The 23992-nt window shown below is 40.9% G+C and overlaps 2 protein-coding genes across 7 annotated transcripts in view; one reads left to right on the top strand and one right to left on the bottom strand.

Annotated features, from left to right (window-relative positions):
• Positions 1–21638, top strand: part of SDCCAG8 (SHH signaling and ciliogenesis regulator SDCCAG8) — a 112131-nt gene extending 90493 nt beyond the window's left edge. For all 3 annotated transcript variants that reach the window (XR_014581855.1, XM_083829608.1, XM_083829609.1), the window contains 3 exons: positions 10287–10413; positions 12299–12381; positions 16051–21638. Coding sequence is in view for 2 of the 3 variants with exons in the window: in XM_083829608.1 (XP_083685734.1) it covers positions 10287–10413; positions 12299–12349 (178 nt within the window). In the remaining variant the exon portion in view is untranslated. The remainder of the gene's footprint in view (positions 1–10286; positions 10414–12298; positions 12382–16050) is intronic.
• AKT3 (AKT serine/threonine kinase 3) overlaps positions 18513–23992 on the bottom strand; it is a 153544-nt gene continuing 148064 nt past the window's right edge. For all 4 annotated transcript variants that reach the window (XM_083829610.1, XM_083829611.1, XM_083829612.1 and 1 more), the window contains exon 14: positions 18513–22701. In XM_083829610.1, the coding sequence (XP_083685736.1) occupies positions 22616–22701 (86 nt within the window). In that variant the 3' untranslated portion in view covers positions 18513–22615. The remainder of the gene's footprint in view (positions 22702–23992) is intronic.

Below are 23992 nucleotides of genomic sequence, written 5' to 3' on the forward strand. Positions count from 1 at the left end.
GATAGGCCAAGCAGTGATATGGGAGAGCCAGGCTGGAGCCACATTCGTGCTTGTTGGTACTCCTGACAGCCCTGTGCTGCTATCACGGAGACCCAAGAATGGTTATTCTCATCCACAAGCAAAGCTTCTGTCACCAGAGAGGCAAAATTGACCCTTCCCACTGGCTGTGATCTGGGTGTGTTGGTACTCGTCTCCAGACTGCTTGGTTGCAGTCATATTCCTTATTGTGGAAGGGTTAATGGCTTTCTGAAGATAACTGTAATGATATTCGCCTCTAAAGCAGGAACAAAACTCCTCTTTTTTTTGTAGCAATGATGGAGTTCAGCCTTTAGACTTGGTGCACCATTCAGAGCACAAAAGGACTAATATATATACATCATGAAATAGCCACTCTTACAGAGAATCAATTTTAAGATGTATTTTCTCTGAAATGCTTCCCTGTTTTCCTTCAGTGCTTCTAAGCAATTGCTGTTTTCACATACTTCACATGCAAATTCACTGTGCTTCTAATATAGTTTAAAACAAACATCAAGTGGACTCTGTATTCATGGGAGCTGAGCCCCATGAAGGTCAGCTGACAGTACTGCTCAGATCCTCCAGCTCTTTTTTTTCTTTTTTCTTTTTCTTTTTTTTTTTTTTGTCATTTTCTGATCTCTGCTTTCTCAGGATGAAACTCTGTTCCTCAGAGCTGCTTCCAGTACAAAAGCTGTCTTTGTAACCCTCTCTATCTCCCCTACCTTTGGTCTTCCATGTTATCTTCCTCACTTGGTGTTTGCTTGACACTGTGACCCTCCCTTCACTCTACAGAAGAGCTTTATGGCACACCAAGGGAGCTGGGGAGATCGGCGCTGATCCAGAGTGCTGTGCTGTGTGGAGAAACAGAGGCTGAAACCTCCTCGGGTCCCTTGGGTAAATCCATGCGTGCCTGAGCACAGCTCTTCCCTGCATCTCATGCACACCCTAGGCTCTTCTGCTCACCTGATCTCTTGGCGTGACCTGTTTCCCAGTATCTTCACTCAGTATGTTCCCCTCTACATTAAGTTTTGTTTCCTAGATGGAATAGGTTTGAAAAATAGACGTGTGATAGAGCTATATTTAAGGGGAGGAAATAAGCCAGGCAAGGGACAAGTTCACAAATGGAAGCAATCTGGTCTGTGTGGAGGGAGCAAGGGCCTTGTAAGGAAAACATGCATCTGAATATGCTGCACAGAGAAATTATCTCTGTCACATTAAAGTCATATTCATTCTCTTGTATGTCACAAGCATAAAACTTTCTTCTCTACAAATCTACATCTATCATTACTTTCACTGTAATTTTTAAAAACCACAATAACCCTGTGTGAACCCTGGAAGTAAGCAAATGTGTATAGTCTGCCAGAGCTTGTGGGCAATATCTTGCATGTGAAATGATGCTGGGAAGAGGGGCGTATTGGCACCCCTGGTGTGGAAAATAAGGGTGATGGTGTTTAAGCAGAGGAACTAATGAATGATGCCTGCATAGATATTTAACAGTGTTTGATTTTTTTTTTTATAGCAATCAAACTATACAGTATAGCAGCATTGTTTTTTATAGTGGAGAGTATTTTTGAAGTGCTATGATATGTAAGTATTAAATTGGGCAGACTCCCCTGCAGATAACCGGATCAGAAGGACCATACCTGGCACCACTGAGCTCCCATTTGCGAGGTCATTACTGAGAGACATTTTACCTTTCAAACACAGGTACTAATAGCTATAAGCACAGAAGCTTTATGCTCTCTGTAATACGGTGCCTGCAGTCCATGCTGATAGCAGCTAGAGTTTGGGCTCAGTGAGGACAGCAGGACTGAACCCAAAGCTGTTCTGTTAGCCTATAATTGCAACTGTCAGAAACAACTGAAGCAGTTGTAGCTCAGCTGCGCTATCCTTTCTAGCAGTAGTATTTTTTTAATTAAGACAATGTTTGAAAAAGTAAATTAACAGGAGCTGATGCTTTTATCAGCTTTTTTGCTTCAAATGCCTGATGTCAGCTTGGGCCACATGTACATTCTGCACATGCCATCGGATAGAAAAAGTAAAAACTTTTTTCAGTTCTCTGTTGCCTGCCCAAACACCACATGTACTGTCTGTTACATGTCGCTTCTGATGAGGTTCATGCTGGGAATTTCCTTTTAAAGGCAGAGTGTTTCTGAAGGAAGGAGTTCAGATTGGGCAGATTGCATTAAAAAAATTATCAATCTCTCTGACTCAGATATAGTGTTTGTTTTGTGTGGACACCTGGACACCAACTAGCAATCTGTAAAGGTTCGAGTTTGTCTAGTTATAAAAGAAATAAGAGGAATCAGTAAGCTGTGGGGAAAATGGAGCACATTTATAAAAAGTAAAACAACCACTGAAAGAGTTGAGACTAGTAAGACAAGTACAGAAAAATAGTTCTTCAGTAATGTAGACATGTACCTTGTAGAATGATCCTTATAAACATTAGGGAGTCACATTTGAAACCTTGGTAAGGTTTCTCTTAACCTTGGTAAGGTTCTCTCTTAACATATCAAGACAGTTTCTTCACTGGGAACTTGTGTAAGATCTGATCAGCAAGCCCTGCCTCCCTTTTCTACTAAGGTATTCTAAATTAACAGGCAGTCTGAGCAGTTTGGAAAATTTTTATTAAACATTTTTCAGCAATAAGCAGAAAATATTAACAAGAACTGTTCTTCTCTAGAGCAAAGTTGATCCAGAGTTCATATTGTTATTATAGATTATATTATTTTGTATTATTCTGAAGGAGGAAAAAACTTGTTTAGCTGAGGGACTCGAACAGAAATAGATGTTATTGAAGGTTTCACCCGTATCTTTTACGGCCTCCTGTCCATTCTCTTGAATTGTTTCCTTCCTGTCAAAACCCAGGAGGGCTAAAAGTGACCATCATATCAGCTAAGCCCAGCTGCTACACCCCCTGCTAAAGAGCAGGCTGATAATGCTCTTGCTTCAGCACTTCAGACATGAACTATTGGAAGCCCAAGAATAGACCCAGGCTCAGGTTTCCTACATGATCGTTTAACCTGCTGGGCCAGCTGTGGAACTGAAGATGTATTCTCATAGTCAGTGATGAAATCACAAACAAAGCAGGAACAACTGTTCCTATGTAAACTTTTAATTAAACCCTATTTGCAATTGTTACAATGGCTTGTTATCTTCTTGGAGAAGATGTAGTGTAGACAATTCTTGAAAAGTGCGTGGAAAAATTGAGTGCCTTTAGTAAAAAAGAAATTCAGAGGTTAACCAATATACATGAAGGAGGGAAAAGAAAAAAAAAAAAGCTTGATAACCACTTGGGTTGCAGGTTCCATGGTGAAATGTGGACATTTTCTTTTTAAGTGTCTGATTCCAAGGAATATTAACCTCTAGTTACCATCTGTTAACATGAGCTGGTTGTCTGTAGCGTAGGCAAGTGCTTATCTTGCTAAACTAGAAGTGGTATTGATTACATTCCCTATCTGGCTAAACAAATGACAGTCATTTCATATTTCAGAGAGGTGGGAAATGCCACAGAAACATCTTTTAATGTGTCCTAAACCATCTTTCCATGTTAGAAGCCAGGACTTCCAGTGTGACAGAACCGAAACACTCATTCACTGTTAATGAAGGATTTTTTTGTTTTGTTCTTCTCTTTAGATTTCTTTAATTAACTTGAGAAAGCTGCATCATAGTATTCTGCTTTTGAAGCTAGAAGGGAGAATGGAATTCAATTAAAGGATAGGTAGTACAGATGTTTCTCTTTAACTTTAGGGAGCGTACAGGGACTTCTCAGAGATGCTGATCTCACCAGGTCCTGATCTGTGCCTCAACATCTTAAGTAAATACCAATTTAGGACAATATCGAAACCTTGGCATATAATCCTCTATTTATCTGCATTTCAAAATGTATAGACTCCTATGTAGTTACCTCAAAATGTAGTGTGTGAACTTGTGAATGTTGCAAACCACAATGAAGATGCAGGTGCTTAAGCGAGAACTAACTTTTACTACTGATTTAAGTGTCCTAGCTGTCCATGGAGCTGGTTGAAGACACGAAAAGGTGGTGAATGTAAATTTTACTGCTTTTACAAAAGGGCAACATCATTTCTGCTACAAAAAGGAAAGCAAGAAAAATAGCAGAGCTGAGCTGGACAGCAGAGAGGAACTGTGCTGCTGTCGCTGCAAGAGGGAATGGGGAGTGACAGCAGCTGGGGCTGCTGAAACAAGCCGTTCCTCTCTCACTGTGAGCACCAGCCGTACACCCGAACTCTTCACGTGGCAGTAAGTCTGGCTTTCCAAAACTCTCATGTAGGCAGAGCAAGCCTGATCTTTGATTTATGTGTAGCAGTTTTTTACTGTAGGCAGTGCCTGCTTTATCTGTGTCAAGAGCAAGCTGTGATCACCAGTTTGTATTTAAGGTTGTGTGGTGCTTCTTGTTTTAAGACACTGTTAAGCTCTTTGTGATTTCATTGGGCTTGCCAAAACTTGTGCTTTAGGCTGAAACTGTTCAGCAGGCTCATGGTGGGCCTTGGGAAGAGGTGAGAGAGGCCGAGCAGGGGAGCTGCAGCGGAGGTGGAAGCCGGGGTGGGAAGAAGCTGCACAGAGAGCCTTTGCACTGGCATTTCCTAACTCTCTGAGTATCTGAATATACAAATTCAACATCCTTTAACGTGGTGTAGTACAACTATCTGTGAAGTATCGCAACTTAAAACACTTCCCTACCATTTTAGTACGGTAGCAGATTTGCAGGATGACCTAAAAAAAAACGCTAATAGTGGGTAGAAGTTTGCTGAAAGAAAATCTACTGGGTTTTGTTGTCTTTTCTGACTGCCTTGTTCCCTCTTATTGTAACCACCTTGTTTTTAATCCTGCATGTGGTTTCACAGTTCACAGAGCACTAGAAACACCTGAGGTTCACAAATGGCCAGCCGCCGATCTGACATTGCCTTCATTTTGGGGCAGATCCTCCTTCATTAGCATCTCTGCAGACTTGCGGGTCCGTGGCCTTGCTCCTGAACTTCCCCCTTGCTACCAGAAGCAGCGTCTGATCGCTGCATCCACCTCCAGGCCCGCGGAGCCAGGAGAACGCCATGAGGAACTCGTAGCCTGTCGCTCTGCCCTTCTCCTGCAAAGGGACGTGTCGTTCCAAGCCTCTTGGCTGCGCCATGCCGCCTTTTCATGACTTGGGCCTTCTGCAGCCTCGGGGCCCTTCTCGCCAGCGGGCAAGCGGCAGATGCCATGCCCGGTGCTGCTGTGGCCGCCTGGGCGGAGAGGCCCCGGGCCCGGTGGGCCACCCTCCATTTCCTTGGCAACCGGCAGATGGGGGTTTCGGCGGGGGTCAGCGGGGGGGCGGCCGCGCCGCTCAGTAACAGCCCTTTCAGCTCTGACAGCTCTGCGCGGGCTGGCCAGCGGTAGTTATCAGATTACTTGTATTAAAACCTAATTAAGATGTGTGCCAGTAAATGCAGCGTGGTTATTGGATTTGGTGATTTAGCGGCTGTAGGTTGCTGCAATCCAATCACGCCGTTTCAGCAAATTCAGCTCTGCAGAGTAGAGGGAAAGCGTTTTACGTTAGTACCCTGACTGTACTGAAAGAGTGAATAACCTTTTAATGCCTCTGCTTTGTCAAGGACTGATCCCCGCTGCTGGACGGATGCACGCTACCCACAGATCTTTGCATATTAATTTCTTTCAAATCAACTTTAAAACCCCGAGGAGGGCCGACAGGTTGTATCGGCTTTTGTTGTACCAGCTTTTCCCTTCAGCGCTCGCGGCTGCCTGCGGATTAATGGACCTGTGACTTCCCCAGGGCAGGGGCTCGCTGCGCACTCACTGCTGGAGCCTGCTGGGTGCCCCTGCTTCAGCAATGGGTCTTGATAGAAAAGAAAGAAGGTTTTATTTTTGTCTGTAGGATACACAGTGCTAGTTCAGCTTTGTGCTGTTGAACACTGTGAAAGTTAATTCTGCTGGGTGTAATTCACCTTGGTACCGAAGGTCTGCTCTGTGCTCCATGTTTCACACGGATCCTGTAGTGTCTTGCAAGGGTTGTCTATTCCTACCTGTCCAAATGTAGCAAAACATCTCTCTCCCTTTCCATTTCGTTTCAGGACAACTAGGTACTAGCCTAATCTCGGATCCAAATTTAATTTCTGTGCTGAGTGAGAGATGTGCTCTACTGCAGGTTGTAGCATGAGCTGCACAAAATGAGCAAGGTAGCTTGGAGCCCTGCTAACATAAAGCTGCATTCAAGCTCTAAATACTGAGAATCAGAATGAATCGCTCACTGTGAAGTGCTCATTGCAGCTTGTGATGCCTCAGTTTTGCTCTTCTGTGGATGCACTTGCCTCACAAAGCTGTCTCTTACCTACTGCCATATCAAAACAGGAATTCTGGTTTAGACTGGTTAAGTTTGCGTGGAAAATTATTTTAAGGGTATTAATACTATTAAATATGAGCTACCCCTTGGTGTAAGCCTATCCTGCAAGTAGTCCAAATATAATATGCTTAGAGTTACACGACTGAAACTTGTGCTTTGAAGTAACGTGACAGAGGGTGGAGTCAGGCCCTACCCTTCAGTGCTCCCAGGCCACAGAGCAGCAGTCACTGCCATCCCAACTGGAGAGCTCTTGCCACTTTGGTGGGAAACGAACTCATTTGGAACGGAGGGGAAGTATGCGGTGGTCACGCAGATGCTCAGGACGCAGCGCACGTTTGCCTGGTCGGTGGTGTTGCCAAAGTGAACATGGTGACTGTGCAACCTCACTCACTCGTATTAGCAAAATGTGCAGAAGGTTCTGTCACCCAGTTGTAAAAATGATGGCAGGCATCGATGTGCAGTTGTAACATATGGGAAGTACAGTGAATGTGGGTGGAGCTGTTCATTTCTCATCTTGAATCATTTACGAGATCAGCAGGCAGGCCAGATACAATGCATATGGGAATGTGTGGCTGTGCTGCACATGTCACACGTAATAGCAGACACTGTGAGAGGGCCCAGAGCCTGTCCTCGGGAGCTAAATGCACCGGAGCAGGCTGGTAGTCCCAGCGTGCAGACCAAGGGCCAGCTTGGCAGCAGTTTTGGGAGAGCAGACTGGTAGACAGAATTTGGGAATTCATAGACTGAGATGTGTGCTGACTAGATGTACTCCCTCATTATCTGTTGTGACCCAGAACTGTAGAAAGGAACATTATTAACCCTGTACTCAAGCACTGGAGCTGGATACAGATGATACAAGTTGTGGCCTGCTAGTCAAACCTAGTTCAGTGGCTATGTCGTTTTCCATCTTTGTTCAAGGGGGCAGTCTAATGTAACATGGCGGGTAGTAAAGTTACAAAACAGAAAAGTGTAGTTGAGTAGTATTGCCGTAATTAAAGAGTTCTTAATTTGGATGAACTACTGTAAATAAACTTTAACAGGATCTGATAGGATCCTGTAGATAGAGCCTTACAATAGAAAGCACTAAGGCTCATATCCAGTGATGTTTTGAAATTTGCATGTGCTGCCTATGAGTATCTAGTAGAAAGTGTTGTTTTGATGTAGAATTTACATGAGCTGGAACTTACTTCAGTCCGCGTGCCAGAACTGGAGGAAGTTCCTTGCACTGAAGTGGTGGCTCTTCAGCTGGAGCCTTCTTCTTGCAGAAGAGACGCCTGGAAGGGCCCTTCCTCATGGGCTTCTTCACTGGTGGCTGCTCTTGCATCCAGAATGGGCCCTCTTTGCAATGGGCAACGCAACCGTGTTGCTGCTTGAGGGGCTTACGCACTTAACCATGTCTTTAGCTGCTAGGAGTGATAATTATGTGTAAGATGGTCTCTCAAAGACCCTTAAAACAAACTGAAGCACTGGTATAATGGAAAAATTACTAATTAAATATAGAAGTCAGCAGAAATTTGACTTTAAGGACTTGAATCCAGACCACAGTTGGTGGTTGTTGAGTGGGGCTTTCACGCTGTCTGAGATAACCTTGCGTGAAGAGGATTTCATAGCCTCAAGGCTTCACCTGTGCAGGGAGGCACTGGAGTTTTTTCTCGTCTGTCTGAAGACAGCATGTTCTAGTTACATCTCCCTACCAGTACTGTTATAAAGTAGTGAGTACAGTATAAATAAAGGACTGGAAGATGACTTTATTACAAATAAAGGAGTCCAGTAAGCTCACAAATCCTCAAGGTAAAGGAAATCAATGGCAAAATAGTAAGCAGAACTCAGCTCTCCAGTCTGAAGCTCTTGCTGCGTTGCCTCCAGGCTACATTGCCTCCAGCAAACAGTACCACTGTCTGTGCGCTCAGTGGGAGCAATCTGATGCTCTTGGAGGAGCTACTGTCCTTAAAAACAGAACAAAAAAAGTACAAGTGCATTTTTTTGGTTTGTGAGGGAATTTTGTTTCTCTTTTTTTGTTGGTGGAGGTGGTGGTGGTGTTTTTTGTTTGTTTTGTTGAGTTCGACACCTCTGAAGTCACCCTTTGTAAAGAAATCAAGCATAAACAGCTCATGTATCGACATGTTATAGTTTAGAACATACAGGGACTGTGAAATTAGACACACAGCAAGTGTGTATTTAGTAGAATATTCTATGCTATCAAAGTGATCTTTTTGTTTACTTCATTGGATGTTTACAACCAGCTGTCACTGTTTGCAGCTAGCTGCAGTTACTTTTGTTCTGATCCCCAGGAGATGGTCCTGCAGCTCCTCAAATCCCTTTTTGCAGCTATCCATTACCAGAGTAACAGGACAGGATGAAATATGTCCATTCACAGTGTTTGCTGCATTATTGTTGCAGTTTGACTTCAAAGAAGGTCTGATAGACCACCAAATACTGTTTTTCACATAAATTTTGGCAAATTTGTTTCAGCTAAGTTTTACTAGATTTTTATCAGCAATTTCAGGGCTGTTTACTAATGCAGTTATTTGAACAATCCTGATTAAGAATGTGAATATTCAGAGCGATTAGCTTAGCTGAGTTACGACAGCTGTACAACTCAAAACTACCACATGGAGTTGAAAGTAGAAGGATTCAGAAAATCACATGCCTTATTGTGAGCACATAACTAATTCTATTAAAAACACAGACTGTATGAGAGATACAAGCCTAAGCACCTTGTTCAGTTGAAGCTGTATTTTGAAATGGTGAGCAAGAAATAGTTTACAAAGCAAGCGCAGAATTTAGATCCAGAACTAACCATAACAAAACCCAGGTTGGTTCATGCTCCCTAAGTACATAGTGTTTAGATGTACAGGCTTTTCTCTAGAGCACAGATATTTAAAGAACAGAAGCTTCTAAGATATCTGCAGGGACTTGTAGTTAAAGATGTTTCCACTTAAAGAATGAATGAAAAGCGTTTAAAATAAAAACACAAGTTTCATCTTATTTCTGTTTACTTTCCTTGTTACAGATCCAAGCAAACTTTTAAGATTTTTTTCATGGCAGGATTCAGAGGGCTAAACGGTCACTGGGGACATTCAGGTTTTGTGATTAAAGAAGTAAATGTGCAGTCGCCCTTTCTACATGGATGTTGTTACACTTGTTTCTCAAGTGTAAGCAAAGCCTTTGTGTACCCCTGCTGACACCCACTGGCTTGTTCCCCCTGTTTTGCAGCCCCTGATGAGAAGCCTTTGGAGTGGTGGGCTCTGACATTCTTCCAGAGGAATCTCTGTTAGAGATTAATGCTGACATGCTTAATTAACACTAAGCTCACTTTAAATAATGTTGTGCTCTGTAATGAGTTTTGGGCATTGACCAGGTTGTAAAGAGCAGTGGAATGAAAACTAAACTTTCTGTCACTTCAGGTCCAGTTTGTCAGGGGGCTGGGATACTTGGATTTATAACCTGGGCTAATGTAATTGAAATAAGTGCCTAAAATCAGGAAACGGGTTTCTGAAGGAGCTACAGAGTGTGTAGGTCTGCTGACAGGTTTATTGCCGTGTCCCAAGAACAGCCCTGAACTCACAGCACCCTTTCGGTAGAAAAGAAGAGCAAGGCATGGCTTGCTCAACTGCAGTTGTCAGGATGCAGTCCTGTGGTCTTTACTGATGTCACTGAATGGCAAAACTGACTTGTTGTCGTGTCACGACAGGGCTTCTAAGTTAGAAGTGCAGACATTTAAAAGTGCTCATTTAAAGTGTCAAGATCAAATGTATTGAGTGCCCATCTGAGGAGTAATACTACTTCAGTCTCAGCCCAACACTAGGCCAAGCTGTGTCATCTGGGAGCTTGCACCTGCCAGTACAAAGATCAAAGCTTCTGCAAAGGACTCCAACTTGAGACACACTGTAGCCTTTTTATCTATTTTTTACAGGTTGCACCAGCTTGACAAGCACTGCCAGGCCACTGCCCAGCAGTTAGTGGAGCTACTCAACAAACAGAATCAGCTCTTCAAAGAGAAGCAGCTGCTAACAGAAGAGGTGCAGTTTCTGCGAATCCAGGTACTGGGCCAAAAGAAAAGAAAGTCTGAAGGGAATATTCTGCAGCTTTAGCAGAGAAATCCACCAGCAGTCTCTTTTCAGCTCTGGGGTTTTATTGCTGTTGTTCTAAATAAGGCATTGCCTTATGAAAAAAAAAAAAAAAAAACAATTCCTTGCAACTGGAGATAGACTGGTTGCTGGATCAGAGTCCCACTTAAACTAAATGAAGAGACAATAGAACAGCAGTAGTTATTCTTGGTTAAAGTTCCTAGCTTGCTTATTGGAAGATTTCGTGTTCCTTTTCCAGAGAAAAGGGAAATCTGTTCTTCCACAGCATTAACATTTAAATAGTAGCTTGATGCTGATATTTTCTTGGAGCGTTTTGCTGACATTTGTCAGACTTAAGTCCCCCTACCACTTTGTGATTTTTTCCCCTTATTTTTGAATGTTACTTGTCTTTCCTGCTGCTTCGTGACCACTCACCCAAATGTGAGGTGGAGAATGTGAAATCAGTCCACCTGAGCACTACTCACTGCAGTGCACCTTTGGCAGGACCAACTGTTGCTTCCAGTGGTCTCTAGGATGCTGCAGGTTCTCATGGGCTGTTGTTGCTTGGGTTTTTGGCCACTGTTCTTCAGTCGTTGCTTTAGAAATAAGGGAGAGGACTGCATGGTTTGCTTCATTCTTTCCCTTTCATCCATTTGTTTCAGAAAAAAGAGGAAGAAAGAGAAATAATAAGTACAGAATGAGGTTTTCAGTAAAACTATTAAATAATCAAACCCTTGTTTTGTGACTGAATCACCTAATTCGACCATATCATGATGTTTTCTAACTAATAACTGGAGTTCTGTTAAAAAGGTAACAAGTTCAGTGGAGAAAATGTTGTTCGGTAGCACACTTAGCAGTAAACAGAAAATAGGTGTCTTACAACTTTCAAATATTTACATCACCCTATTTTCCATAGGCTTTTTAGCTGTAAGATTTAATAAATGTTTAACCTAGGCAAATAAAATCCATATTTTGTTACGCGTTTAATCGTGTCAGTGTGTTTGGTTTTACAGGATTTGCTGTCGGTAGACAAACCTGGTAACCCAAGATAGTGTAAGGTTATCAGCATGTAGTAATTACTGACAAATTTTAGGGCAACCATAGTGTTCTCTTTAAGATGGTTGAAGAACATTTGCCATTTAGAAAAGAAAATGAAAGTTGCTACTCTAAGGGAAGCACTGTAGGTAATGTGAAGAGACTTAGTCCACAGAGATTCTGTCATTGATAATGTGTTTTATCTGGAAATGAGCATGTTTTTATGAGGTTGGGCGAAAGTACTAAATCGTACAAATGAGGAAAAAAAATCATTCAGATATACTCTCAAGACTTGACTAGCAAAAACTTCCTTTTTTTTCTCCGTTATAAGTTAATTGTGTTCCAGAGGATGCTTTTTAACATATGAATATTCAGAAGAGAATAATGTATTTTTTAAAAATTATTACAAAATGAGTCCTAAAAATCTGTTTGCTGCTATTGAAAGCAACAGTGATTCTCTGGGAACTGGAATTCAGCCCAAAAAAGCTGTCTGGAATATCAGACAATTGTTTGAAGAAAACTAAAGGACATTTCACTGTAAATTGGAGATTTTAACTATAGAAAGATGTACGTAGCTATTATAGAAATATAAGTTAAAAATATCAGTTGTGTAATCAGTACTGATCAGAGGTGAAAGTGACTTACGCCATGTTTTACTGTGTTATTCAACAGCTATCTTTTGCAGTTAGTTTTGGGTTTTGGGGGAAGGGGGAGAAACCACTCATACCTAATGCTTTTAAAATGATGTAAAATACACTAACTGAAATTTGATATTGTATCTTGGAACATAAGCCACTAGTAACTCTGCAATTGCATATTTCAGGAAAAGAAATGGGATGCAGATCTCAAACAGGACACAGATGGAATCAAGTAAAAACCTGGATGGATAAAGAGAAATGAGCATAAGTAGGTATTTTTTCTATACACTATATATAGAGGAAAGGGAGGGAGAGGAAAGGAGGACTAAAACTATTTGCAGATGTGGGTTGAATCTGGCAAACACTTCAAGACAAAGGGAGAAGAAAGTGTTTGAAATGTTTTGGGGCTAGAAATTGTTGGGGGGGGGGGCTGTGTGGTGTTGTTTTTTTCTTTTTATACTGTTAAAAATTTAGGGCAAGCTCTCCAGAAAAGAAACAGGTTTACCTGACAGGATTTAAAAAAAAAATAAATCTTATAATTTAAAATGGAGAGAAAAGAGGACATACAACTCTTGGCAAGGTGGGAACTTTTACAATTCAAGTTTTACCTTAGATACCTTTGGAGCTAGATAATCACTGTGGGTTTCTCTTTTGATTTGGAGTTGGTTAACTTTGTCACTTGCAGTAGTATTTTCCTTCTCAGAAAGCAAAATGCTATTTCTTTAGAAAGGCTTCAGCTTGTTCTATAATGAATCATAAAAGCTTAGTGTCATGTTATAAGAAACATTATATAAATAATTGCATTTGGAGTGGTGCTGTTGGAATGATAGCACTGCTACAGTTTATAGCTGTTCTTACGGTGTCGTAAGCATTACCTTTTTAAAAAAAAATGCAATTGAAGTCCCAGATTTTAAAATTGTTTCATTATTTTAATCTAGCTGATTTACAGGGAAAATAAAAACAAACAAACAAACTACTGCCAAACCTTTAGCCTTTGTAGGATTTCCAGTGCTCATATTTGCTATATATGGGGGAAAAAATGGAAAGAGAGAAAGAGGTCTTTAAATCCTGCTACATTTTGGTGTGTTGAGAATCTGTTTTTCATGGAAAACTCATGTGATACTGTAAGGAACATTCTTGATTTCATAATGAATGAAGAAAAAGAAAAGACATTATAAAAGAAATACTTGATCCTGCTACATGCTGAATTCCTTACAGGCAACATGAGTTAAAAAGGTTTTTGCATCCTTGTTGAAGGAGTAACCAAGGCAAGTACCATAGGATTTAAAAACACCTTTCTCGTCCTTGGCAATGAATCGCAGGCTTTTGAAATAATGGCATTAAATCTCATGTTACTAGAGGAAGCTCGGAACAATCACCTGCCTACAACCTTTGGGCTAGGCTAAGTATTTACTTGGAAAATATTTGTCCCATGGACAGAGGATAGCAGAAAGCTCCCATTACCCATACCACTAGCACAGATTGATGTCACTGTCACTGGTTTTCCAGTTCACTTCCTTGTCAAACTTCTCTTGTGTATCTTCCATTCTAAAATGTAAAGCAGGCTCCAGGCGTAGCCCCTGAGAAGTAGAGGAGTGAAATTCTGTCCTTCCCACTGAAGGCAGTAATGGGTACATGATGAAGATGCTCACACCGAAATCTTAATTTTCAGAGAGTTAAAAAGGATCAGTATGATAATTTGGCCTGACCTTACAGCATGTGCTGTAGATGAAGCCTTCACATTAATATTTAATAAAGGTATACAGCTTAACACAGACAGATCCACCAAAAGGTAGTCAAAAGTTTAATTACAGGATTTATACCTCTGATTTTGAAAGCTTTTGAAGGATTCAGGTTTTGTGTTTCTACCTTTGGAAGTCTGACAGTAAGTTACTGCAAGTTACTGCAAGTTACTGCAAATCAGGAGAGCAAGAGATATGTAACTCCCATCCTATATAGCTACTAAATACAAATGTGTGTAATAGAGGGGAAAAAAAAAATCTAAACTGAGATGACTAGAAACCTCAGGACTGTCCACCCAGTGTGTTTATGTTTCTGAAGGCTGGAATGTGCTTCACTTGCAGGATCTGCCTTGGTGTCCCTCAGTTTTACAGAAATAGCTGTTTCTCCCAGTTTTAATCCCCTTGCAGACTCTGGCCAGCTGAGCCCGCCAGCGTGCAGACCAGCTGACAGGATTGGGACCTCGGGGATTACCCCCAGGCACGTCTGCCGTCCCACGCCGCTGGTCTGTCCTCTCCCCTGGACATCTTCCTGTGCAAGTCCGCCCTTCCCCGTACTCTCCAGATTGTTGTGCCACTAAAACTGCCTCCTCCCTCATTTCAGACGTCCTGTATTTCAGTGAGCCCCTCTCTCTCTGTGAACAAACCGCTCCTTTCCCAAACAGAACATAAAATATACTTACCCTTGAGTATCTTCCCTTCCTCACCCCTCTCATTGCTTAGTGGGAGGTACTGTCAGAATTACAGCTGGTCCTGGGCTGAGATTGTCTTTGTTCTCTTAGGTCTGCATGAATTTTCAGTGGGGCCCCAGCAACAAATGCAGTGTTTGATGGGCTCCCAAGTGCCTTTTTTTTTTTTTTTAACTTAGATGTTAAAGCTAGCCTTCTGTATGTTCAGAAAATGAGTAGCCTTTCCACCTCTGATGTCAGAATTGATTAAGGCTGATCCTTACATGGGCTTTTTTTTTTTTTTTCATTGTGGTCTCAATGCACAAAAATGTGCATCTGTTGGACTTTTTTTTTGTAACAGGCAGAGGTGGGTTTTTTGGAGCAGGAGAAGGTAAGGTTGTCACTACTGCTTAGGTGGAGTTTAGTCAAGTGATGATGAGTGTTAAACCATGGTAGGTGTGCTTTGGGTTTTGTGATGCTGCGGCTGGGTGCAGGAGGCTGGTACTGGCCGGGAGGTGTCTGGTAGGGGGAGCAGCAGGAGCTAGGGCTGGCCCCTCTGAGAGCACCACTAGGCTTCCTCTGGCTGTCACTAACTAGTCCCTGATGCTGAGTCTGACCCCTAACTCATTCCAGGGATGTAATTCATTTTTGAGAGCACTGGTTGTGGATACAACCATAGCACTGATGTGGTGCATGTATTTGGGGGACAAAAAAGTACCATGTTATTGTTTTTAATTAAGTCTTTAATGAACTGCAACATTATAAATCCTTTTTTAACTCAGCCCTCGTTACCTTACCAACTCAAAAAAAAAAAAAAAGCAAGCAAAAAAAAAGCGAAACTCTGTAAGTCCTCTAATGCAAAATCAGCCCAAATTTAAAGTTTATTTTTATTTGAGGTCATTTACATTTCTTAAATTCAAATTTCAGAACTCCAGTTGCTTAATTCTAGGTAACTACCCCAGCTCCACTAGAGTTTGATGTCTCGCCCTTAATTAAGTCGTGAAGTGCTACTGAGGAGGCACAAACAATAGCTATGCGAGAGCTTAAAAACTGCAAATTAGCCTTCCCACCAGAGGTTTCCTAACAGCACACAGGCGGCTTCCTGTTTTGCTACAGCTGCCCACCCCATATACAGTCTGTACAATTCACGGTAAACAGTCTCTGGCACAAACCTGTCTCCGCCTTCCTGGAAGGGAGAAGGGGCAGGATCTTAGACGTGCCCCAAAACAAGAGCTCGGTTATTTACTGCTAAACATGAGCGATGGCTAAAGCTCATGGAGATCTTGTTTTTCAGAAATCAGATAGCTCTTGTTCTTGCTACCTGTAAGATTTCTGATCTTAGAAAGAGGCGAGGACCACAGGAAGCACAGGCTTGGAAACAGCACTTGTTTACATAGCATTGCCACATTCTTAACCATTTACGTATTTCTTTTCTAAGAACTCACCCACGGGCTGAAGTGCCACAAATGAGAGATACAAGCAGCTCCATACAGACTACTTACTTACACTCCCATCTCTTCTGTCTTTCAGTTCTCCTCTGCACCTGTCTGAAACTTGGGCTTGTTTGAAGCTCACACAGAAAAACGTTCGCAGAAAACAGACACGCTGGCTAATTTCAACTGGTTTATATTTGTTTTCAACTACAGAATCATAAATATTTTGAAACAATTACTCACCTACCAAACTTTCTAGGAAGACAGCTGAGACTTTTCTAAGAAAAGGCTAAGCTTGCAATCCAGTTTTAACAGCTGTTATGAAGCGTCAACTTAATTCATAATTTGTACAATTTTTTATAAAATGTTTTTATCTATTTTTGTAATTTAACATAGATGTCTTATTTACAGATGGCAATACCAATAAACTTAATTTGATTCATTATTTTTCCTGGTTGTGTCCTTTTGCATTCAAGGGAAAATGTGTGTTTGGGGAGGAGGAGAGTGTTCAAAAGTCTAACAAAAATCACAGTGTGCTTGAGGTTGTAACTCATGACCGGAACCTACCTGGGAACTTCAGTCGTACAAGCTACTTGCCACCTTTATACAAAAGTCAGAGTCCTAACAACCATTAATCCATCAGAAGGGCATAAGAATGATTGAGGAATATTCCCTGTAACGTGGAGTAATTTCCACAGGGCAGGTTTCCCATCAAAACAGTTACTGGCTAATGCCTTTGAGACAAAGGGACCCTTTGTTAGCAAAGGCTAATACGTGTGTGAGGTGCCTGGCTCTCAACACTGAAGTGATTCTAGACTTTCCCCCTGGAAGATACTTTGCTATCTTGGGGATGGGCATCAGCTGAACTCTGCTTCGAATTATTGAACTCAAAACATTTGGAGGCTACATTTGGAGGACTTCTTTCCGGTTAACTTCATATTTGTAAAGGTTACTTTCCAAATACCAGGCTGTTTCAGAAAGAATTCATCTGAATCTTTTGCTGAACTAGTGCATAATAAACAATGTAAGAAAAGGTTTCTACATTCAGTGTAGTTGCTGAATTGCACTGGTGAAGAGGGAAAAAAAAAAAAGTGCAAAGAACAGTTCCCAGTCAATAAGGCTACTTCAGCCAGCATGAACACATAAAATGTAACAGAAGTAGGAGTAACAACACATGCAATAAGTTACCATTTGCTGTGGGACACAATCTTTCATTCCTTGTATTTTAAGAATTACTAGTGGTACAGCCTTAACATCAAAGTGTTTTTTCTTCCCATTTCAATTTCCTGCCATATGAAACTGCCAAACACATCAGAACTCCTCCCTAAACTGCTTCACCGCTATGACAATAAACATGCTTAAATCGCCTTGGGTCTTTTGGGAAGGGAAAGGCTGCTGATGAAAATTCCTTTCTAGCACAACTACGGGTTCTCCACGCTAGTCAGGTGGACAGTTTTATTTTATTTCTCACTACTTTATAGATGGTTACATAGGTAAGAATATATGTTTATAAATCTGCAAACTTATTTCTTTTCCCCACACCGTAAATCTGTGTTTAAATAGGAGCAGTGCCTATCAGCCACATGCGCAAAGGACCTCAGGCACCCAGTCCCAGCACTTAGGCTTCAATGAGATCCTGGAGCTGCTGTGCCATGGCCTGGGGCACAGCTGGACCCTCAACCTTTCTGGACCTACCTCACCTACCAGGTGGCTCAGGGTGGCTGTGTGCAGAGGACAACTGCCAGCCACCGCTGTGTCTACAAGGATCAATTTCGCTGCAGCAGCAACTCTACCTCGTAGCAATTGCTTACTCACTATGCACACAGAGCACCAGGTCTGCCCTGCTCCTGTTCCCCCCACCCTGCCCTCTCCTTAGCCACAAAATGCTTACTTTTACAAAGTTTACTAAGTTCAGATCAAGCAATCGCATCCAGGAGCTTCCACGCCCACAGCTACAGCATCGCCCCCCCCGAGGCATCACCCCTGTACCTCCATGCACAATGAGCAGAGGCTCCTTCCATGGCCACAGCTGAGTCCTGTCGCTGATCTGCAAATACTATTGCAACTAATGTCTGTCTGCCTGTCCCTTTCTTTCTGCTCCTTCTGGCCTACTTCAAGGGGAAAACAAGAAAGACCCAGCTCACACACTTACTTACATTCCAGGGAAGGGTTCATGTCTGAGAACTGAGCTAAAACCCAGATGACCGACTGCTCCAGGGACACTCAGCCCTCCTGGCCGGCTGCTGCAATTAGGCTTGGGCCAGCTGGTGGGCGTCAATGAGTCCCACCCCAAGGTGCCCTGCAAATCACACCTTCCCCTTGCTTCCTCCACCACGCTGCCGAGCTATGACTTGAGGCTACGGATTTCATTTGATGACAGCTCGCTTAGATGTTGGGTGTTCTGATAGGAATGTAGCCCTGTGTAATCAGTACTTGAAAAGTACAACCCAAATTTACTTTTAGAAGTTACATACACCTTGTAGAGTTAACACAGACCGCCTATATGGAAATAGCCTTGGGCCACAGCACAAATACATCTTGCTTAGCCATAAAAACCTCTTTTTCTTTTTTGACAATACTGTAACTTAATTTACAAGCTGAAACTGATCACCCAGTATCTGAAATACGTCACATCAAGTTACAGTTATCACTAGGACTTCACAGCAAATAAAACTTTGAACTAAACATGCACAGATCATTATATATACAGTGATAAAAAAATAACGATGTACATTTTCTTGTAAGAAGAAATTAAGTAAATTCTTTGTGCATTTCAGGATTGAAACATCTAACCTATATAAAATTACTTTAAAATATGAAGTAAATATTTAAACCAAAACTTGAGAAATCTTTTGTAATCTGCAATATAGCCTTCTTGTTTCAGATTTTCTTTCTCTGACACAGAACAGATTAGGAACTTTATCCTCTAAGATATTTAATAATAATGTGCAGATATAAAAAAATACGTCCTTTGTGGCAAGCTTGAACATATATATAATATATTTACAAACCTCCAGAACAAATTAGCATTAAAAACACAGAAGTAGCAGATTGACATAGTGTTTTATTTAAGCTGTCTGTACGAAGGAAAATAATGTGCATCCCTATCATATACGTGTAAAAATACTAAGGATGTACAGTGTACAAAAACAGTTTCTTGTAGTTATTTCACATCCTTGTGGGTCATATACTTAAGGAAATAAACAGTTTAAGTATGACCAACAGTAATACGGTTTCTTGGGTTCATAGTCGTGTCTGCTTAATATCCTTAACCATATGACTAGATCTTGCATGGATCTAATGAAAGAACTAGCAAGGTCAAGAAATGTCACAAACTCTAAAGCTACAGGGAGGTAATTCAATTACCAATTTAGAGGTTTTTATTTAAATAAATACTTTACATTTCATGCTTGCCTGTAATGCACTACCAGGAGCAAGATAAGGAAATTCTACTGTAGACAGTACAAACAGTAGCAGCAAAGTGTGTACATTGAGGTGTAATATATAGACCCTGCAGTTAGTAAGGAAAGACCTTACTTTTGTACTCTAGGAGAAGCACATGGCCCCTGCAAGAACAGTCAGCTTTAAGAAGCCGCAAGTAAAGATGGAAAAAACGTAAAACAATACTGGAATAAATGTTCTGTAAGCAACAGGAATGTACTGGAAGATGGATTAGTGTGGAAAGCAAAGCCGTGTGCAAAACTGCCAAAACCCAAACAGAAATGACCTACTTCCTCCGAGATGGCTGCAGTACAAGAGGGCATACTGTCTGCCGTGGAAGTCAGTACAAGCTGGAGTCAAAGTCTGAAATGTACTGTGCTCGAAAGGCTCATCAAGGTAACCAGCCACCACCACGCACTGTCCAAACCCGACTACAGCTGCAAACAGGCAAAGAAGAGCTTTGAGAGTTTCTCCCAGCACAGCTTGTTAATTTCTCTTTCCTCCATCTCTAACACTGCTGAGAGGGAATTCCCCAGCCCTGGGTAGCATTAAATGACTGCTGACTCTCTCCATAGCACAAACTTGATCTATGATATTTTGGAAGGCAGATAACACAATACACACTGATTGAAGCCTTAAAAAGTTTTCAGATAATTTGCCCACAGATATTTACTGTGAACTGCGCTCTAACTAGCTACACGGTGATGAACCTAGCCACAGGGTTTCTTTCTTCTCAACAAGAGGAAGGGTTGGCCAGAGGCACAACTCCAGTTGGTCATTAGCTATAGGTGCCCTGTGTCAAAAAATTTATTGCTGTTAAAAGCTGGGAAAAAAAAAAAAAAAAAAAAAAACACACCACAGGCATATAACACAGATTTTGAATCACCATAGTTTTAGTCTGTAAGCACGAGGCCTTTGCAGAAAACTAATTAATGCCCATCTCCTAAGTAATTGGTTATTTCAGTCACTCACTCGCTGTGTCAGTACAGACACTTCTACAGACCTGCAATGCATTTACTGTGCTCGCTCTCTCTACAGAGGGATAATTTCTACACGTTTAGTGTTACAAGGAGACAGAATGAGATCCTATGTAGTTAGCATATACATCATGATATATTTCTGACTGATTATCCATCTGTTACTAAAGATAAAACATGAAACATGAAAAATTGTCTAAATTAGTCTGCGTCTTTAGCTGCCTTGCTAAAATGCCCATTTGCCCCTTGACTGTCCCAGCATATGCACTGCCAGCAGTGGGCTTCACGCCAGGATACTCAACTTTCCACATCAAGAGGCTAAGGCATCTGCGTATGAACGTCTCCTTTCAGACTCACCTCCTCACTCACACAACGCAATCAGTAATACTCTGTGATATCACAGTCTTCGTGGGAGCTAACAAGATACGGACACAGAGATACTTCAAATGATAATCCCATGGAGTCAGGGTTTTCAGATGCCGTTAGCAAGGGCACGTGCACATCATTACTGCACTGCAAAACATCCCAGCTCCTAGCACCAAAGGGTTTATTATTAAGATTATCATTGCTGAAGATCAAAGCTAAAGCTTGTGCACATGTTCTGTTAGATACAGATCTTCGGAACTGGAAAGACGTTTTCCTGTCAGTGGAGTGTTTCTCACGAAGCTTTAAATTCGGTCAATCGGGTACCATGGTCACATGTAACATGCTGGGTTTCGTAACTTTTGGTTGAGGACAAACTTTCCTTGAGAATGGCTGATCCCAGAAATTTACTATTTTAATTATTAGAATAAAGTGCTTTTCTTGTAATCACTGTGGTCTCATTGTTCAAATGTGTTTCCTTCATATAGGATAGAAATTTTCGATTGTGCCATCAGGCTTTTACAGTATCTTTATCCTGAATAGAGCACAAGATGTAGCTTTTTTGTTTATTTGTTTTTAACCCTTTGGCACATGAAGTTGGAACTCCTCACCTCCACAGCCAAAGAATTAAAAGACAGTATTTCATTCACAAAAATCTGATTCTAAGCAGTATGTACAATTTCAGAGCCTTGTTAAAATTTCCACATGGGATAAAAGTGCATTATTCCCTTCAGCTTGTACAGTCCTTCCATATATTACAAAATTAACTGCTATAAGCCTGTTCTATCTAAGATGTAGCAGCATTTGCAAACATGACACATACAAACCTTATCTCTAAAAATAAATACTACCGCAGTATAACCAAAAAAAAAAAAAAAAAGGAAAGGAAAGAAAAAAAAAAGAATATTCAGAGTTAAACACCTGGAGAAAAAGCTAATTCACAAACTCAAAAATAAGTAAGGCAAACAACTGTTTACCTTGGTGCACACATTTTGGTGAAAAGCAATACCACTATGCCTGTCTACATTCTTCAGCCATCAGAGGTGATGTATATCATGAAAGAAAAAGAAAAGCATGAGAAAGATGTTATCTGGTGCAAATTATAAGACCCCTAAACAACTTCAACTGCTGCTTTTATGCCTTCATTTCTTGCATGTATAATGTTCGATTCTCCATGATTGCACATGAACCTGGAAGTTCTAAGTGGCAGGCTGGGTGAGCCCAGCCCTTCTGCTTCTTCTGTAGTATCCAACAGTAATTAAAAAATAATATATATATATATTTATATATATCAACAGTTTAAGTCCTTCTCTCAAACGTTTCCCAAGCAAATTCCAGCCAGATGTTAATGACAGAGACCTGCTTCAAGTAATGATATGCCTAACAAAAACCTTGCATATGTACATCACCACCCCTACGTTTCCTTGTTCTAACCAGCACAAACAGATGCAAGAAAATATTATAGACTAGTCTTTTTAGACTAATTACAATTTTGATTAATCTTCTAGAAGAAGATAAACTGGACCAACACATTTTCCTGTTTAGCCTCCACTGTGAGGAAAAATAGATGACTTTGTGCACAAAGTGTACAACACTGAAGTAAAGTCATCTACCTTCAAAGAAACTGTTAGTAACTTCTTGACATTGCTATTATACTGAGACGGTGGGCAGCAGCAACAGCAGGAGAGCATAGAGAGATGCCATATTTCATGCAAAACCAAAATGGATTTTAGGTAGATTTGGGAAATAAATTTGTTCAATTTGGAATGGTCTCTGAAAGTGCCCCTGCTATCTTAAATAGTATCTAGTACTGGTGGTGATGTTCAGGAATCATTTTCAGTGATAAACCTAAGATGACAGTGAAGCAGCAGAACAAAAAAGTTATTCTCGTCCACTTGCGGAGTAGGAAAACTGGGGGAAATGCGGCCGCCTCTCATTGTCCATGCAGTCCATACCATCCTCGTCATCTGTATGAAGGCAGAAGTTCAAAACGTCATTATATTTACAATAAAATTTTATTATTCACCTGACATGCAGCCCATCTTTCAGAGTTCAATGCTGAAGTTAAAGGCTCAAGTACATCTTCATTTACATAAGCTTATGCTCATACAGTAGACTGATGCTCATGGAAAAGATATCCTTTCAGTAAGCCATCGCTACAGCAATGTGGGGATTTTGTTTGTTTGTTTATTTATTATTTTATTATGACTATCATGCAAGGACTTCAATCACTACTACCCTTTCTAGGCTAATCAAAACACACCAGCACATCTATTTTCTGGTAGCACAGAAGAAAAAGAAAAGAAGTCCTTGCTGATTGAAGCAGAGAAGCAGTTTTCATTGCTTCTTAAACTGAGTTCAGAAAATTATAATCTTGTAGACATATTTAAATACTTCTCCATTTTGAAGGGAGTTAAAAGGAAGAACACCAACAAAATGAACAATTTGTACAAGTTCTTTTTAGTTCAATTTTTACATACAATTATTTAGTAAACTATTTATTTTTACAGTATTTACTGGGATCAGAGGAAACACGGACTAAGCCAAATTCATAAATATTTTTATTTACATAATTCCTGTACTGCCAATGGAAACCAGACACCAGATGTTGCCTAACTCTGAGCATTTGGATCTACATTCTCGCATGGGTTTTTAAACAGTGTCCTTAAAGACACCTATTGAAATTGTTATTCGGACAACAGATTTATATGCATCATCTCAGAATTGTATGACTTATTATGATATATGCGGTTTGGTTACTGTAGATACAAAATATACTTTCAACTTTTGTTGGCAATCAACTTTCTGCTGGCAATCACCCCTATTTTATTATTGTTATGACCAGGGTGGGTTGTAGCCTGTGCTGTTTCATGCTGCACCAGCTACGCCGTTACTAGAGGCCAAGACAGGTATTTCAGGGAGGAGGTAATTTCCTAAGTTCTTATTAACTGACTACTCTGAATTCAATAATTTAAAGCCAAAGTCATGGCAGCATCTGTATATTTTGTATTGCTTCAACATTCAATGGAGAAATATCCATTCTCATTGCATATGTGAAGTTTTAAGAGATAATGACTTTATAGGATCGAACCAATAGTCTCTAATAAATAAGATGAGCTATTTCTATGACAGGATTATCAACCTTAATCATAGCATTTACTGTCTATCTTTATGATCCTCCTTTCTCATCCCCCCAATTTAAAAAAAAAAAATCTCACTTAGAAAGTAATTCATTCAAGAATTCAACAGCAAGATTTT

This window comes from Anser anser, assembly GCF_964211835.1.
Source record: "Anser anser genome assembly, chromosome: 3".
Lineage (NCBI taxonomy): Eukaryota > Metazoa > Chordata > Aves > Anseriformes > Anatidae > Anser > Anser anser.